Source organism: Kryptolebias marmoratus, linkage group LG20 (assembly GCF_001649575.2).
Source record: "Kryptolebias marmoratus isolate JLee-2015 linkage group LG20, ASM164957v2, whole genome shotgun sequence".
Classification (NCBI taxonomy): Eukaryota; Metazoa; Chordata; class Actinopteri; order Cyprinodontiformes; family Rivulidae; genus Kryptolebias; species Kryptolebias marmoratus.
The window spans coordinates 18838330-18855860 of record NC_051449.1 but is presented as its reverse complement, the minus strand read 5'-3'; the positions used below and the strand labels follow the sequence as shown (position 1 = coordinate 18855860).

At 46.0% G+C, this 17531-nt stretch overlaps 1 protein-coding gene across 5 annotated transcripts; it reads left to right on the top strand.

The window, feature by feature from the left end:
- Positions 1-1988: 1988 nt before the first annotated feature.
- Positions 1989-15910, top strand: LOC108238296 (serine/threonine-protein kinase tousled-like 1-B). Of its 5 annotated transcripts, none has more exons than XM_017420269.3 (23): positions 1990-2264; positions 2864-3039; positions 4422-4543; positions 5054-5122; positions 5297-5335; positions 5489-5564; positions 5640-5683; positions 5768-5851; positions 5935-6015; positions 6133-6225; positions 6312-6422; positions 8410-8546; positions 8658-8849; positions 9085-9151; positions 9318-9415; positions 11232-11313; positions 11402-11493; positions 11795-11884; positions 12604-12773; positions 12858-12993; positions 13154-13265; positions 13366-13473; positions 14472-15910. In XM_017420269.3, the coding sequence occupies exons 2-23, from the start codon at positions 2913-2915 to the stop codon at positions 14619-14621; spliced, it is 2280 nt and encodes a 759-aa protein (XP_017275758.1). In that variant the 5' UTR covers positions 1990-2264; positions 2864-2912; the 3' UTR covers positions 14622-15910. The 5 variants fall into 5 exon arrangements, with proteins under 5 accessions (XP_017275757.1, XP_017275758.1, XP_017275756.1 ...); XM_017420267.3 differs by having other exon boundaries at positions 5762-5851; XM_017420268.3 differs by lacking the exon at positions 2864-3039 and having other exon boundaries at positions 1989-2440; positions 5762-5851.
- Positions 15911-17531: the final 1621 nt, after the last annotated feature.

Genomic DNA, 17531 nt, shown 5'->3' with positions numbered 1-17531 from the left:
CTGGTAAGCTGTGAGTTACCCTAACCCTAAAGCCTGTGCTGCTTTTTGGGTTTAATTCTCTGAATCGGAGCACAGTTTCACAAACTCGACCTCATGTTGAAGAGCTTATTTATGACCCATAAACTCTGCGAGCTTCTATTTCTGACAGAAGCGTCATTTCCTGCTCCCCGTCTGTACACAGGCCGTAAATGTTTTTATGGGTGAAGAAACTCTAAAGTGTCGTCAAGTAAGCAGCTGGATGTGAGTCTTTCATTTTTCCAAATCTTGAGAAAAACAGAGAAATGTTGACTTCCTTCAGTACATTAAATAAAATGAAATATTTGAATATATTTCAGTTTCCCTTTTGTATTAGGCGTTGGAGGAGTGTACTGTTATGGACTGAAATGGCCTTAAAGCTTGCAACCGGTGTGCAGCCGAGTCTTAAATATTTTATTATTGCATAGGGGCTCGTCGGGGTTGTTGACTGTGCGTCTTAGCTGGGGGAAGTTTTCAGTCAGCGCTCCCAGATTACCCATCATCCCCCCTTTTTTTTCTTTTATTGTCACGGCACAACTCCACGTTCACATGTGAAGTCTCACACCACCAGCTCGGGGTGAGTGTGCGTGTGTGCCTGAGTGTGCGTGTGGTGTCATACTTGTACAATCTTCTTCATAGCCTGTCAAGCCTATTGCTCTGTTACCATGGAAACCCTGCCACAAGAAAAAAAAAAAAAGAAAAGAAAATCAGGTTATCATGGGCAGGTGCACTTAGGTCTGTTTCCTTGGTGTAACCTGGAAAAAAAAACAGCCCTTTTTGTTTGTGTTTGTTTCCACTATCTGAGCTGGCGTTCTGTTGTGATGTTAGATATTATTATCACAGTCTGGAGGAAGGTTGAAATGGAACGGGGAAAAGGAAAGCAAGAGAGATATGTAGGCCATGTCAAGAATGTTGAAAGCGAGGAAGTGACTCCTGTGTTTGCTGCCCCACAAGGTGGCGAAGACATTTTGATGCACTGCACCAAATTTGGAACAAAAGACCTTATAGCAGCACAGACCACATCACTATCCTCCCACCTGCACCCTCCTCCTCCTCATCCTCCCTGCAACTTATATTTCAAGACTGAAGAACAGCACATCAAGACCACAGCCCAACCCAACGGAGGGGGAGAGGGAGGCACGCGCACGCGCTCACTCTCTACTGTTAAACTTCAAACAGCCCTGCACTGTAACTCATTGTAGCACACTGTACCACACTGTAGGACACTGTGACACACTGTGACACACTGTAACACACTGTACCACACTGTAGGACACTGTGACACACTGTAACACATTGTAGGACACTGTAGGACACTGTGACACACTGTAACACACGGTGACATACTGTGACACACTGTAATACACTGTAACACACTGTAGGACACTGTGACACACTGTTAATACAGTGTAGCACACTGTGACACACTGTAAGACACTGTAGAACACTGTAATACACTGTAACACAGTGTAACACTGTAGGACACTGTGACACACTGTAATACACTGTAACACACTGTAATACACTGTAACAAACTGTTAATACAGTGTAGCACACTGTGACACACTGTGACACACTGTTAACACACTGTAGCACATTGTGACACTCTTAACACACAGTGATACAGTGTATCACTCTGTAACACACTGTACAGCAGATAGTGGAGCTGTCAATATTCCTTCAAATGTGTGTATTTATATTTGTGTGTTTTAGAGCGTGTCATTTAAATCTAAGCGTGCACACATTCCGTCCCTCTCCTCGTGCAGACAACAACTTTCAGCCATTTTTTTTTTTCGTGTGTGTTCGTTGTTTCCAGCGGGCTGTTCTCAGGTCGAGGCAGAGCGGTGTCTTCCGGTGAACTGCAGCGGGTTTGGAGGGGAGTGAAAATGATCCCAGATCAGTGTCTGTTTCAGCGTGAACCCGCTCCTGCCCTCCCCTCGTGCTGCTTACACGCGCGCGCGCGCCAGCCTCGCGATAACAACCTCCTCTACTACCAGAATCAAAGCTCCGCTCGCGAACTGGATGCTGACAGGCGCGCGGTGCGGTCATCATGCGAAGGTTACGCTGGGTCCGTTTCAAGAAGCCGCTCCTCCGCAGCAGGACCCGCCACGGGTGACAACATGCGAGACATCTAGGCGGACCGAAAGGAAAAAAAACAACAACAATAAAAACAAACAACAACAAAAACCCTCCTCGGTTCCGAGCCTGTTTGGCCACAGCAGATTGCCGAACGATGGGCGCGAGTTGTGGTTTCCCGCAGACGGCAGCAGTGGCTCCTCTCGGCGGTAAAGTGGCTTCATGAGTGTCCAAAGTAACAGTGGAAGTGGTGGTGGAAGTTTGGAGGCGACGCCATCTTGGTCGCAGCTCTCCTCGTCCCCGGCGGTTTCTCAACAACACGCAGCGGCGGCCGCGAAGAGCAAGGAAGGTACGGCAGCTCGAGGCGCTCCGGTTCTGCTTAAAAAAACAAAACAGAAAACTGTCCCCCCCTCTATTTTATTTGTTGTTTTTAAACGAGAGGAACCGGAGCCTGTTTCTGCCGAGCCGACGTTTTTCCTGTCGAAGTGAAAACGGAGGTGAAGTTGCCTCTGATGCCGCGGATCGGGAGCCGACCGTCAGCTGTCAGCTCGGCTCGGGGCGCCTCTCGGTGATACAAAAGGCTGGTGTTAGCTCGTTGTTCGCCTGAGCGACTGCCATGTTGCAAAGGGCTTCTTCTTGGAAACAGGACGGTGTTTTTGTTGCACTTAACTCGCCTCCTGTCACCTCGCAGATAAACAGCTTGGCCCCACACTGCATCCATTAATGCACCTAGCAGTGCTCTCCCTGCTAGTTTTTNTGGGCGCGAGTTGTGGTTTCCCGCAGACGGCAGCAGTGGCTCCTCTCGGCGGTAAAGTGGCTTCATGAGTGTCCAAAGTAACAGTGGAAGTGGTGGTGGAAGTTTGGAGGCGACGCCATCTTGGTCGCAGCTCTCCTCGTCCCCGGCGGTTTCTCAACAACACGCAGCGGCGGCCGCGAAGAGCAAGGAAGGTACGGCAGCTCGAGGCGCTCCGGTTCTGCTTAAAAAAACAAAACAGAAAACTGTCCCCCCCTCTATTTTATTTGTTGTTTTTAAACGAGAGGAACCGGAGCCTGTTTCTGCCGAGCCGACGTTTTTCCTGTCGAAGTGAAAACGGAGGTGAAGTTGCCTCTGATGCCGCGGATCGGGAGCCGACCGTCAGCTGTCAGCTCGGCTCGGGGCGCCTCTCGGTGATACAAAAGGCTGGTGTTAGCTCGTTGTTCGCCTGAGCGACTGCCATGTTGCAAAGGGCTTCTTCTTGGAAACAGGACGGTGTTTTTGTTGCACTTAACTCGCCTCCTGTCACCTCGCAGATAAACAGCTTGGCCCCACACTGCATCCATTAATGCACCTAGCAGTGCTCTCCCTGCTAATTTCCTCTTTTTTTTTTTTTTTTTTTTTTACTTTTTAACTACTTTACTTTGCACGCGTTTCCTCCTTATTTCTTGCTGTCTACACGCTGACATGACATCGTTCACATGCCTGATAGATGTCAACAGCTGGCTGCAGTGAGTGTTTTAGTTAAATCCACACTGATGACAAGTTGTTTCCAACCAAAATCTGCCACCACGAGTTAAAAATATCACTGTGTGATGCTCTGGCTGCAGATGTATTAATTCCCCTCCTCCTCCTCCAAAATCAAATCTGTTAATTTGTCCTGCAATAACCCCTGTAGGTGCTCACTGTTCCTGCTCCAGGGTTTCATAATCTCCATTATGCCTTTTAAGGCCTGCCCCAGTGCCAGAAGCTGTGTAAAGATGACAGCCAGGAAATGTCCAATAAGGAAACACTTGCAGCAGGAAGCAGAGGACCGGCGTTGGCTCTCGCTCGCTCTCTCCCTGCTTGTGTTAGAGCACAGACTGCACACATGTGTGATCCTCCACGTATGTCGGCTAAAACGGTCCAGGCTCGTGGGATATGTTGATGATGGCGTTGAAAGGTAAAAAACAAAACCAAAAAAAACGAGCTTTTTCTTCATCTGAATGCCCTGCTTCAGTAGGACCACCAAGTGCGCATGCGTCGCTCTACATTAGTTGGGGGCTGTCTCTGAAAAGGCCAGAATCTTTTTGACTTCGCTGTACGCTGCAAAAATCATCTCAGCTTGGGCGAAACTTCAAGCGTCACTCCAGCGGTGTCGCCGTCTACCTGTCCCTCGAGGGTTACTTGAGCGTCACGTCACAAAATGGAGACTTGCGTGTCATGCTAAGAGCTACCGCGGCGGCCTAAGAAAAAGCGTGATGTAGGTTAGTTTGGTGTGGACAAACAGGTGGTCCGTTTACGGTGTTCTTGTTGTGGTAGCAGTGGTGATGGCTTGAGTGTCTTGCGTAACGACGCCCGTGTCTTCGTGCCACAGGCCCCATGGAGGAGCTGCACAGCCTCGACCCCAGGAGACAGGAGCTGCTGGAGGCCAGGTTTACAGGAGCTGTCAGCGGCAACACGGGAGGCAGCACCGGGAGCACCAGCGGAGGTGCCAAGGTAACGGCGGCGCACGGAAACACAGACACACACACACACACGTTTCTCGTGGATTTTAAAGAAGTTGTTCTCACAGCCTGAGCGACTACATGGTGTCTGTTTCCATGAGGTTAAAATCCTGATTAGCATTAAGACCAGAAACAAGCGAGTGCTTGCTTGTTGCTGGTCTTGAAGCAGTGCCGGTAAGAAAGTCTCTACGTCACAAACCTTAAGGTGACATAATAAAAAGCAAGCCCTGGTTCCCATGGTGGAAAAGCAGGTTAAAAGTTCCTGTTTTCTTTGAAAAAGGACGCTTGGTTCTTGGAAAGGCTCTGAAGTTTGGACAAAGGCCAAGTGACACACCTAAGAACTATGAATCTGCATTCCTGTCAGGCGTGGTAGTCAGGAGGCCCCGTGCTGGTTCATCCGAGTAAATTTCCTAAAGCCGGGGACGTTACACAACACACCTGAGCTGTCTGTTCTCCTGCTGCATTTGTCCATTTGTGGGTCTGAGCGTCTCTGTCTGTGCAGGGTCTGGCCAATGAATCCTCAAACCACAGCTATGGAAGTCTGGGATCATCGAGCGACAAAGAGTCGGAGGTAACACCCACGCGGAGGCGTTCATTTAAGTCTCAGTTACGTAACAGGGAGACATTTAGGCTGAGTGTTTTATAACGCATGTGTGTACGGTAAAGTATTGAAATGCACAACCCACTCTTGGTTCTGTCTGTCCCACCACCTACACCTTTTTCCTCTCCTCTCCTCTCCTCCTAGAACTCTGATTTGAAAAGAGGGAGCTCCCCTGCCTACTCTGTATGTACTCTTTCTTCCTCCTGCTCTTTTCCTGCTCAACACCCAGCGCTGGTTTTCTGCTTTGTTAGCTAAAACACAGGGGATATATGCACACCTTTTTTTTTTTCTCTCCGTCTCTCTCCCCTCCTTCTTTCATTCCATATCGATTCACAGACCCCAGAGAAGAAGCACTCTGAATCGTCCAGGGGTAGGAAAAGGAAAGCCGATACCTATTCTGAGAGCAGTCAAGGTATGTTGACCGTGGAGTTCAGGCTAACGCTGCATCCTGCCGGCTTTCCCTTACATGTAATCATATTTTGTGCAGGGAAGACGTCCACCCGCGGGCCCAAGATCAGTGACTATTTTGATGTGAGTAACGCAGTTTCTCCGGTTTGTCCGAAACCTGATCGTTTCAACCAGACTCTTACGTTGAGCTTCTTTGCAAAGTTCCAGGGTGGAAACGGTTCCAGTCCGGTTCGAGGCCTCCCGTCAGCTCGCCGCTCTCCACAGAGCTCGCACTCTGCTCCGGGCTCCATTGTGAGGATTTCTCTGAGTTGTATTTTTGTCTCTGTACATTGTTAAATTTTATTTGACCTTTTTTTGTGTGTGTGTGTCTGTAGATCCGTCAGAATAGCTCCTCACCCACCAGTCTGTGCTTTGGGGAGCACAGTCTCAAAGCTTCTTTAAGCAAATGCGTCCAGGTATAACAACACACAAAGAAAACACACACACACGGGGCTAATTTTTCACCATTCGAGTGACGTGCTTTGCATATTGGTCAGTACGTGAGTTTGTTTTATTTTTTTTCTCTCTCCTAGACAGAGCTGACGGGCCTGAAACTTGCTGCTCTGGAGAGCAACAAGAGTCTGGACCTGGAAAAGAAAGAGGGCCGAATAGATGACCTGCTAAGAGTGAGTTCTGTCTTCGTTTAGTCTTTTCTTCACTCTTTTTTTTCAGTCAGGAAATACCTGGTTTCATGCTGTGCTCCTTTCACCAGGCTAATTGTGACCTACGGAGACAGATTGACGAACAGCAAAAACTCCTGGAGAAATACAAGGAGAGGCTCAACAAGTGCATCACCATGAGCAAGAAGCTGCTCATGGAGAAGGTATGTGTTGTTGGACTGAGCCGGAGTGACGGTAAAGAGAAAGTAAACCTTCAAGCCTGAGGGGTTTTGAACACCAAGCTGATGATCAGGTCGGCGTGTGAGATGTCTGGCACTCAGAAGGATGTCTGTTTTCTTCTCGGTCTGAAACGCCAGCAAGTCTGTTGGATCCTGACCACAGACTTGTTGTTGATTTGGCTTCAAGTCAGCCGCTGGGCGATGATCCGGGTCGAAGTGACCACGAGCAGGAAGGGGGAAGCCTCCTCTTAAATGTATAAAGAAAGCCGACGGGATGAGGACGACCTATCAGTGCTGTCGAAGTTTATGATGTCATTTAACAGCTGACAACATAAATGTGCGACGGAGACAAAAAATACCTGAAATTAAGACGACACCTGGAATTTGTCATTTTTAGTAATCGGCTTTATTCATCACATTTGGATCTTGGCAGCGAAACAACTTCGTTTTTGCTAAACCACATGACTGATGTTAATCAGCCCACCCGGCTCACCGCTTTGTGACCCAGGCTGCAAATGGTGTGCAGTAATCACCTAAACATACAAAATGATATGAGTCTTTTTTTGTTTTGTTTTGTTCAAAACACACAAGACAATAATTTGAACTATCACAGTGACACATTATAAATACTATATACTTTATAGCGTATACATATAAACTGACAACGACCCAAATTTCTCCTAACGTTACTTTGTTTACATGTTTACCTCACTGAATGATTTATAGCGCACAGCTTCAGTCTGACTTGCCAGTTCTATCCTCCTCTGGAGCTGTAATCCTGTGACTTCATGTCAGAAAGCTGGTTCACTTCATACCTGGGTCTGTCACCATGGCAACAGATGCTGGAAACCTTACTTGCTTAAGAGCAGGTAAGGTTTCCAGCATAAATTTCCAAATGAGAGATTCTACATGTCAACGCGCTGGCTCTCAACCAACGAGTGTATTTAAAAATGAAGAAAAAGCCACGGGGGTGTGTGTGTGTGTTTGATTTTGTAGATATCTCACAGGAACTTTCACAAAGAACTGAATACCTGTGTGAAACAGAAGATGACCACCTTAAAGTTTTAGACTGGGAATTAACGTTATTGAAAATATATATTTTTTTAAAACGTAAATGAAAACAAAACAAAAGAGAGCATCTGATCACATCATGTTCAAAGTGCCTGTCTGTAGGTTTGTTTAGTTCCACAGAGATGTTATAAAATGTTTGAAAGAATGATTAAAATCACTTTTAATGCAACATTACAGAGGCTGGTTTATTTAAAAGAAGGCCACCGACTTATCTGTGTTCCTCATTTGGAGCAAAAGTTATTGCCGTGTTTCACTTCAGCTCCACTCGTTTTCCATGAATTCCTACAGATCAGGAGTCAAAAACTTTGGGTTAAGTGACAGAGCTAACCAGCCTCTTCATTGTCAGGATTAGATGAGCCGGATCTCTTAAAGAAAACCTGGATCTGTTGAACTTGCTTCATAGTACAAGATGATGTTTTTAATTGTCGATTTCCTGACACATAAATCTTATATTCTGTTTCAGCTCCTTGGCATCCATCATGCAGCTTACGTATTTCAACTTGATACAAAAAAAACCCAAAACAGAACAGCGTAATAGAAACATGTCTCTGTTTTTTTTTTTAAAAGTGGTCCTCAGACTTTGAGCTCTGTTGCGGTACAGCTCCTAAGGGAACAAAATCCTGTTCTGGTTGTTTTTGTTTTGTTTTTATTTGCCTCAGGTCTCCTTTCTTTTAAACTGGGATTATTGTTTGTGTTGAGGCTTGCTGTAAATCAGATCTAATTACAGAGTTATTTGATTTATTTGTATACAAACTTGTTTTCTTGATTTTATCCAAGGGGTCTTTTTTAAAATTTATTTTCCTCTTTAGGTCGGTGCTCATCACGTTGGGCTCTTAGATTTTCTTCCAGCTGAAAAGCGACGCTTCCTCCGATGTGAACCCGCTCCGTCTTTCTTCCGCAGAGCACCCAGGAGAAGCAGTCGTGTCGCGAGAAGAGCATGCGAGATCGCCTCCGCCTCGGCCACTTCACCACCGTCCGACACGGCGCCTCCTACACGGAGCAGTGGACCGACGGATATGCATTTCAAAATCTGATCAAGTGAGCTTGTGCAGCTTGTTTTGCAGCGAAATGCTTTGAGACTTCAGACGTTTTCGGAGCTCATTTAATCTTGTTCTGTCTGAACTTATCTTTCTCCTTCCCACTTTGCAGGCAGCAGGAGAGCATCAACCAGCAGAGGGAAGACATCGAGCGACAGAGGAAGCTGCTTGCCAAAAGGAAACCCCCCAACCCGGCGTCTCCGTCCCTCTCCGTGGCCTCCACATCTGAACCCAAGCAGCGCAAAACTAAGGTGGTCAACGGCAACGACTCCGACCCCTTCCTCAAGCCCTCCCTGCCTCAGCTGTGAGTAAACAAAAATAACCACATGTTGAAACTGGAAGATGCTGGACTGTGAAGAATGTGATGGTTGGTTGTCACCTATTTACAGAGTCAAAGTCGTTCACACTTAATTATATCCACCGAGGACCGTTACAGTAGAACTGCAGACTGATTAGTATCTAAAATTAATCTTCTCTGAAGTGTGTTTTCAGTTTTTAAACCCTAAGAAGACTCTGATCTCCATATTTCTTTTTTGCAGCCTGACACTCGCTGAGTACCATGAGCAGGAAGAAATCTTCAAGCTTCGCCTTGGACACCTGAAGAAGGTGAGTGTCCTTTTAAAAAGAACTGAATGTGACATTAAAGGTTAACTAGTTCTGCTGTCAGAGAGCTTACGCGTACTGCTGCTCGTCTCATCCGACGCCCGAGTTCCCACAGGAAGTCCTCAGCTGATAGTGACTCTTGTCTTCGTTTGATCCCATGTGTGTCCAGGAGGAGGCTGAGATCCAAGCGGAGCTGGAGAGGCTGGAGCGAGTGAGGAACCTTCACATCAGAGAGCTGAAGAGGATAAACAACGAGGACAGCTCGGCGTGAGTGCCCCGAACGGAACCCGCTGATGAGTGCTGCCTTGTGATACGGCCGTCTCTGTAGGGCGCCGTGATGTAAAACACGGAATGTTGCGGAATCTATGTGGATGTGATCGAACAAATCTGGATTTTATTAAAGATCGGCTGTGTTTTTATACGCCCCTCATAAGATGGGTCGCACTGCTGGGATGTCAAACTGCACAGCTGGACACCTTATGTGCCATGGATGATCCCTATTGATTTTAAGGTCATGAGGTCAAAGGTCAAGGTCCTTTGTGAAAACCTTGTCTGTGCTCCAGCTCTCGACACATGTGTTCAGGATTGTTGTGTGAGGGGATTCATGCCTTGGAGTTTGATTACATTAGTTTTCCGGCAGGCGTATATGTACCGTTGGAGGTAGTCTTGTTCACAAAAAACGAGACTATTCTGGCCTCCGCAGGCTCCTGTCTGTGTGATGTGACGTAAAGAGGGAATGAATGGAGGGGACGGGTTATAGAGTTGAAACAGAGCCGCAGCCTTGAGGCTGACAGAAATTCTGGCATTTAACCCAAAACACACAGATTATAGCAGAACATTATCTAAACGGTGTCTGTTAACAACTTTAGGGGAGTTTTGTCAGCGCACGGTTGACTAAAACTACAAGAAAATGTGACGACCCGAGCACTAAAAGCTAACAGTGACTGTCAGCTTACTCGTCTGCGTGAAAACATATCAGCTAAAGTGAGCCGTGAGTTTCATAGTTTGTAGCTGTACGTGAAAAATAAGAAAATCTTTACAAAGAATACTGAAACTACTCCTGCTTTATGTGAAGCAGAGGTAGTGCTGTTCAGCAAAACTTCTGGTGGAAACAAATATGTCCACAAATACAGTAAGAAGTAAACTGATATTAAGTTTTTATTGTATGTCAAACATTTTTATTTTACAAAAAGGACTGTGTCTTTGATTTCACATGCAACAGACGAGGTGCTTTATTTTCAACAAACACAAAATGTTTATTTATAAACATGATTTACAGTTTTAAGCACCTTTAGAAAGCATCAACTTTTGTTCAAATTTGTTAAAATTAATAAAAAGTTTGATATTTTACTATTGAATTGTTTATTAACCTACCATATAATACATCGTTTTAGGTGTAAAATGCGGTTACATCATCAAATAGGGAATCTGAATAATTCAAATGGAAAACATTCAATAAAAAAAAAAAAAAAATCTGCCAGAAATGCAACAAAACACTCCTTTCAGAGCTCGAGGAATGTAGCTGGAGAGTCCAGTTTTCATTCGTGGTGACAGAGATGCAAGTTTGATGCAAATCTTTGTAATAGTTTCAGATGAAGTGGCCCAAAGCTGATGTCTTATTGTCGTCACACAAAAAGGACATGTAGGGGACGGTTGGAGTGCCGACAGTAAGCAGCAGTCAGAGCGATCCCAGTTCTGAGAATCAGGGAGGAAATCGCTGAATAGAACTGTAAAGCTTTGGTAGAAGTTTGAGCAAACGCGACATTGAGTGTTTTTACAACTCGCCACCTTAGGACAGTTTTTATCACTTAATGTCATTTAATTAAAAATCTGTGTTGCATCCATCCCTGTCTGCGGTTTGCCATCCTTTTCACCTAATGACAACTACGAGGCAGGACAGGATGTGTCAGATTACACAGAGGCAGAACATCTGTCTGACTGAGCAGATCAGCTGGAGTCGTCAGACATAGAGTGACACGTAGCACCGCTGATATCGTTCAGCTGAGAAAACGGAGACAAAGTAAACAACTGTCCTTAAAAATTAAATGTAGTTCGTTTGACCGGCGGTTTGTTCTCCTTGCAGTTTCAAAGACCACCCGACTCTGAATGAGAGGTACCTGCTGCTGCACCTGCTGGGCAGAGGCGGCTTCAGTGAAGTCTACAAGGTATCGTCTGCTGGACCCTTTCTTCTTCTTCACTTCCTGTCTGTAGAGAAGAGCGTTTTGAAGACGAGGTGTCTGCTTTCTGTTTCAGGCTTTTGACCTGTTCGAGCAGCGCTACGCAGCTGTTAAAATCCACCAGCTCAACAAGAACTGGAGAGAGGAGAAGAAGGAAAACTACCACAAGTAGGTCTCACCTGCACACCGAGAGACGCACAATATTTGGCCCTTTTCCCAGCGGATGTTAAGGTTGTGCTGAACTTTTCTTTTGGACTTTCTTTTTTTTTTAAATTGGATATAATGAAGCTGTAGGGCAGGAGCAAAAGATTTGAAGTAATTATCAAAAATACGGTTACAAACTGGCGCATTTCCAGCTTTTTACTTGTGATCAGGTCACCACAGACGCATGTAAATGTCAGGTCTGAGCCTGTCAGAAAGACAAACGCTGCCCCTGTCGGCGCACACTCTGACTCCTCTTCCTTTCCAGGCATGCGTGCAGGGAATACCGGATACACAAGCAGCTGGACCATCCCAGAATAGTCAAACTGTACGACTATTTCTCCCTGGATACTGACACGTGAGTGACCTCTGACCTCTGCTAGCTGCAGCCCTGCTCTGCTCACACATCCTAAGATGGCTGATGTGAAACTCCGAGGACGTCGGTTTAAACGGCTCCGCACGGAGTGGATAATAAAAACCGTCGAGCAGAAGTGCGGCTGGTTGAGTCTCGGCATGTCCTGATATTGGAAGTTGTTTTTGGGAGATTAACTTGTCTTTTGTTGCTCGCTCAGAGCCAAAACAGGAGCTGGCAGCTAATTTTACTTTACCCGGTCTGAAAACGTGTTGGTAAACTATATTCCTGTGTTCACGAGTGAAGGTCAAGCTGAGCAGCTGATATTACAGAGGAGGAGCAGAAAGTCCTGACTTCTGACCTACATATGTGGGGAGGGGAAGTTAAGTACCTACAGAGGTCATGTACCCATGGGATCCCCCCCCCACCTCACCCTCCCCTTACCTGGATGTAGGAACATTCAGCATGGCTGCTTCCACTAGCTACTAATAAGAATATCATCATAAATTAAAGGTTGGCCTCAACACGGATACTTGCTACCTACCAAGGAATACTTGGACTAAAGATGTTAAAATCAGACATTTGTAAAGATGCCAAATGGTCTATTTAGCCTGTTTGTCATAATATACTTCAACACTTATGTTGATGTTACAAGAATGCTTTGCAAATACTCTTTTTTTCATGGCACGTCTCCCCCTGTCTGAAAACGCGTCTCTCTTTATCAGATTCTGCACAGTCCTCGAGTTCTGTGAAGGAAACGACCTGGACTTCTACCTGAAGCAAAACAAGCTGATGTCCGAGAAGGAGGCCCGCTCCATCGTCATGCAGATCGTCAGCGCCCTGCGTTACCTCAACGAAATCAAGCCCCCCATCATCCACTACGACCTCAAACCAGGTTCGCGACCATCAGGAAGCCGGCGCCGCCTTGGGTTGGTCTCCCTGTCAAACGCCGAGTCTTACTGTCCCATGTTCTGCACAGGCAACATCTTATTGGTCGACGGTACGGCATGTGGCGAAATCAAAATCACAGACTTCGGTCTGTCCAAGATAATGGATGATGACAACTACGGCGTGGATGGGATGGACCTGACGTCACAGGGGGCAGGCACCTACTGGTGAGACTCAGAAATCATCTTTTACTCAGTTTGTTAGCATTACATGACCTGGACTGAAGAAAACCAGTTAAATTTATTCTATATTTGGAACATTATTCATAAATATGAACACTTTAGTTGCTCGTGTAACAAATGTGATTCTGTGTGTGTGTCTGCTCAGGTACCTCCCGCCGGAGTGTTTTGTCGTGGGGAAGGAACCGCCTAAAATCTCTAACAAGGTGGACGTCTGGTCTGTGGGAGTGATCTTCTTCCAGTGTCTGTACGGACGCAAGGTACGCCATCAGCGCCGCACGCACTCTGGAGGGGGAGGGAGGGGCGGTTGTGTTTAAAGCAGGTGTTGATTAAAGATGATGCTCTCTGGTGTTTTCACAGCCATTTGGCCACAATCAGTCGCAGCAGGACATCCTTCAGGAAAACACCATCCTCAAAGCCACAGAGGTCCAGTTCCCGGCTAAACCCCAGGCCAGCACAGAGGCCAAGGTGACACCGCTCTCAGAACGTGACCACTCAGTCCAGTTTAAGATGGCCGCATAAATCATTATAATTCAGCATGTTTTCAAACTGTTGAGCTCAAGTTTGATGTGGTAGGAGCTGAGAGTCATTCACAGCACATACTTTGAGCTTGAGGTCGTGACCAATATGGCTCCAGCTTTATTTCTCAACATAAGACGATCATTTGGTGACAGGTGGTGGGCGATTTCTCTAAGGAATGCTAGGCCTTTAATTTGTAATGGTTTTGATTGGTGTTTTTTTGTTTCGGAAGAAGTCTGAGGTTGTTCCATCTCTTGTACAATCCACCAGTTCCCCTGGCAATAACCACAGCATGAAGCTACCACCACCGTGCCTCACACTTGGAATTGTTAATCGTGTTAAATCCTCACCTTTACTAGTCTAAACAAATCTCTGGTTATTGGGACCAAAGGGAACAATATTTCTCTGGTCTCACCATAAAATTCTCCCACCTCTTTTCCTTGTGCTCAGTTCCAAACATTAGTTTAGCTTGTTATAGTTATAGTTATCTTTCTTTGGTCTTGTCCAACATGGTTGAACATCATAGGCCATCATGTTTGACCGTCCAGGTTGGTGCATCAGCATGTTTTTGACATGTGATCATGGTTGAAGTTAGAAAATGTTCGGTGCCACTTAGATGCTCGGTCAAAATGAACCGCTCTGTGTTTCAAACATTCAGCCATCCTGCCTCACAAAAACAATCATTCAGACCATGCCGATATTCATTGACCTTCATCAGGGTTTGTAAAGGTCACGTTCAGACTTTATCCTCGATATGAAAAACTTAACAAAATGACGTGAAGTTGGCATTTTTTGTTGTCTTGTAGCATCCTTTTTTTTTTTCCTTCCTCAAAAGGTAGACAGCTAAATGTGGTAGATTTTTGACTCTGTGTAGCACCACACCCATGTTTCAGAGTTGAAACGTCTCTCCTGTGTTGGGCTCTCATACAACATGTCCTGTTCTGCAGGCGTTCATCCGCCGCTGCCTGGCCTATCGCAAGGAGGACCGCTTCGACGTCCACCAGCTGTGCTCGGACTCCTACCTTCTCCCTCACATGAGACGCTCCAACTCGTCCGGCTCCCTGCAGCCCTCCGCCTCATCTCTCCCCGCCTACTGACTCATCTCACCTTCAGGTCGATGTCGAGGCGTGACGGTCGCAGTCGGAGAATTTTAGACGTGGATTTCTTTTATTTTTCTTTTCTTTTTTTTTTTTTTCTCCCCGAGCTGTTCCTGTTCATCTGACAGAACTGAAAAAAAACAAAAAAACAAAGTGGAAACTCCGAACAAGAAGAGGAGAAAGACTGTCGCGCTTGAACTCGACTGTGTGTGAGAGAGAAGGAAATTAAAGACTGACGCGAAGGAGAACGAAGAGAGGTGTTTCAAAGCAAGAAACAAAAGAGAAGCGAGACTGAATTAACACGTTAGGATTTCTAGGACCTCCTAGAAACCTCGTAGCTCCACATTCTCCCCCCGCCTACTCACGGCAGGATGTGGGTCAACATAAACCTTCTGTAGTCGGCAGTGGTTCAGATATTAACTACTTGCAGTTCAGTTTCATCAAATTTTAGTCTGGCAAAGATCACGCCACCGTGGCAGGACTTGGTTAGATTTGCACTTCGGCTCCAGGTCCCGCTCAGATTTGGTTTGAAGCACCACAGCGAGGCCTAGTTCTTTACAAATCAAACTCATCTCCACCCAGCGGAAAGTGGATTCTATTTTTTTTTTTTTTTCTTTTGGTTCGTTTTGGTTATCAGTCTTAATGCTTGTTTGTTCAGGTAAGAGAACGTCCGAGGGAAGTAATGTTGCAACACCGTGTCGATGTGGATGTCTCCATGTGTCTAAAGACTGCACCTGAACCCCCCCCCCCCCCGGAGCCAGCGGGAGGGAGGCAAATAACTGTACATTTCACGTTCGGGAGACGGCGCTCACTAACATGATATATTATAACGAAGCTCCTCCTCGCTTCTTAGTTTCTCAGTTCGTTTCCTCCGAAGAGCTGTTCTCAGTTTGCTGCTATAAATGTTGCTTTTAGTTACCATGTGAATGATTCCCACCTGGCATCTGTGCATACTTGAACTGCGTTTTTAAAGGACATTTCCAGAGCCCGTCGCCGTTCGAAGGGACGCTCCTCTGCAGCTGACACCAAACGCCTGCTTGGATTCATTTTTGGTTCGTTTTTTTTTCTTTTAATTTTAGGTTTTTTTGGGTTTGTTTTGTTCCATTTACCTAAGTGTAAAAGTCCGACAAACATCATGTAGAGCGAACACCCAGTATGCTGTGTTGTGTTCACGCCAGAGGAAGAGAGCACGCTCCGGTTCGGCTCAGCTACCGCATCATTAACTTCATCTGGAAATTAAATTGATATATCAACATGTGGTTGTGTAAATAAAACACTTACCTGAACGACGCTGTGAGACTCCATGCTTGGAGGGGGGCAGAAAACACCTAGGAGGTCGATGACGACGGCAGGCCAATTATGCACAGAGTAGCAAAAGTATTGACCCCTTTTAAGAGTCATTATTTTGTCTCAAAAGCTGGAATTTAAATGCATCTTTTTTTGAACAGGAAATAATAGACCTACACAAAATACTGCAGATTAATGAAGGTGAATGGGTGAAAAACGTGGTGCATGTATATGTATTCAACCCCTCTCATGGAGCTGATAATGCCTCAGTGGAGCATGGTGGTGGCAGCATGGTGCTAAGGGAACGGGTGTTGAGTTTTGCCATTTCTTTCCTTGTGTATGTTTGAGAAGAAAACAAATCTTCCAGATTCCCCCTATTATTAATTGCTACAAACATATAATTTGGTTAACAACGCACATTACATAAAAGTAGTAGATATGTGTTTAAAACTTATTTATTCCTTCATTTATTGTTTCAATTCTTTATTATTGGCACATTATTTCTTGTCGTCCACTAGTGGTGCTGTAGCACCCCCAGTTCCCACGGCCTGGCTCCATGGCCATTAAAGAACGTCGGCCTCCCGTCTCTACAGAGCCCCTCCTACCTCATGTTCGAACTCTCCAGTGACGCTAACGTTACGAGTTTCACCCGCTGCGGTGCCTCGTATTCCTGAGGAGGGTTAGGCAGCGTTGCTGTAACAAGATGAAGCTGGCCTGTGTGTGTGGAAACTCGGCTCCAGGTGAGAGTTGTATCCTCGGCATAACAACAAGATCTCACTTTACTGTCGGCTCAACGTCCTGCTAAAGAGGGGGGGTTTTTTGTGTTTAAGTACATTTCTGAGTCATGAAAGTAAGAGAAGCAGCAGTTCGATCAGTTTTATTTTCAGGTGAAAGAATAAAATCAAACCTCTGAGCTGTTGGTAAACACAGCTCACCATCATCCGTGGTCAACAATTAAAAGAAAAAAATGTTCTCAGTTTGAATTCATACAGCACAGCGCTGACAGACTGGAGGCTTTTCTTGTTTAAACCCATATTTTCTACTTTGAATCTGAAGACGCCGGTGGGGACATGGCGGTACGGTCGGGACCGACCTGAGCTACAGCCGAGCCAGACGCTGAAGGTAAGACAGCGGTGAAATTGTGAAGCCGTGAATCTACAGAAGACCTGCTGGAGGCTTGCTCCCAGTTAATTAGCTGCTTCTAAAAAAACAAAAGTGTTTTGATTTTTTTTTTTATTAGGGCTTCCCCATCCGATCTGAAGATGTATAGCAGGTCGAGCTATAAGGCCAGGCTGAAGCCCCCATGAGGGCTATGATGTTCGCAGGGGACACTGATCTGCAGTGAGAGTAGGGAGCAGGTGGAGGTGTGTGTTCACACGTGAATGAGACGGAGGCAGGTGGATCGGTGAAGCCATGAGGAGGAGAGGCACTGGGGGACGAAGCGACAAGCGGCGCACAGAGAGTGAGAAGGACGCTGCGAGACGGTAGTGGGACCTGCCATGATGTCTGGTTTGAAGACGGAGACGCTAACAGAAACACAGGAGCAGCTGGAGGAGGAATAACTGGAGCAAGGACTTGTTCAGCCAATTTAAAGACCGCGATGATTCAAGTTTAAGACCTACA

Bases quoted from the DNA above. Each gene is read 5' to 3' on its own strand.
- LOC108238296 (XM_017420268.3), top strand. From the start codon at position 2,314: ATGAGTGTCCAAAGTAACAGTGGAAGTGGTGGTGGAAGTTTGGAGGCG. The intron at 9,152-9,317 runs GTGAGTGTCCTT...ATGTGTGTCCAG, and splicing joins GCCTTGGACACCTGAAGAAG to GAGGAGGCTGAGATCCAAGC. The intron at 12,994-13,153 runs GTGAGACTCAGA...GTGTCTGCTCAG, and splicing joins CAGGGGGCAGGCACCTACTG to GTACCTCCCGCCGGAGTGTT.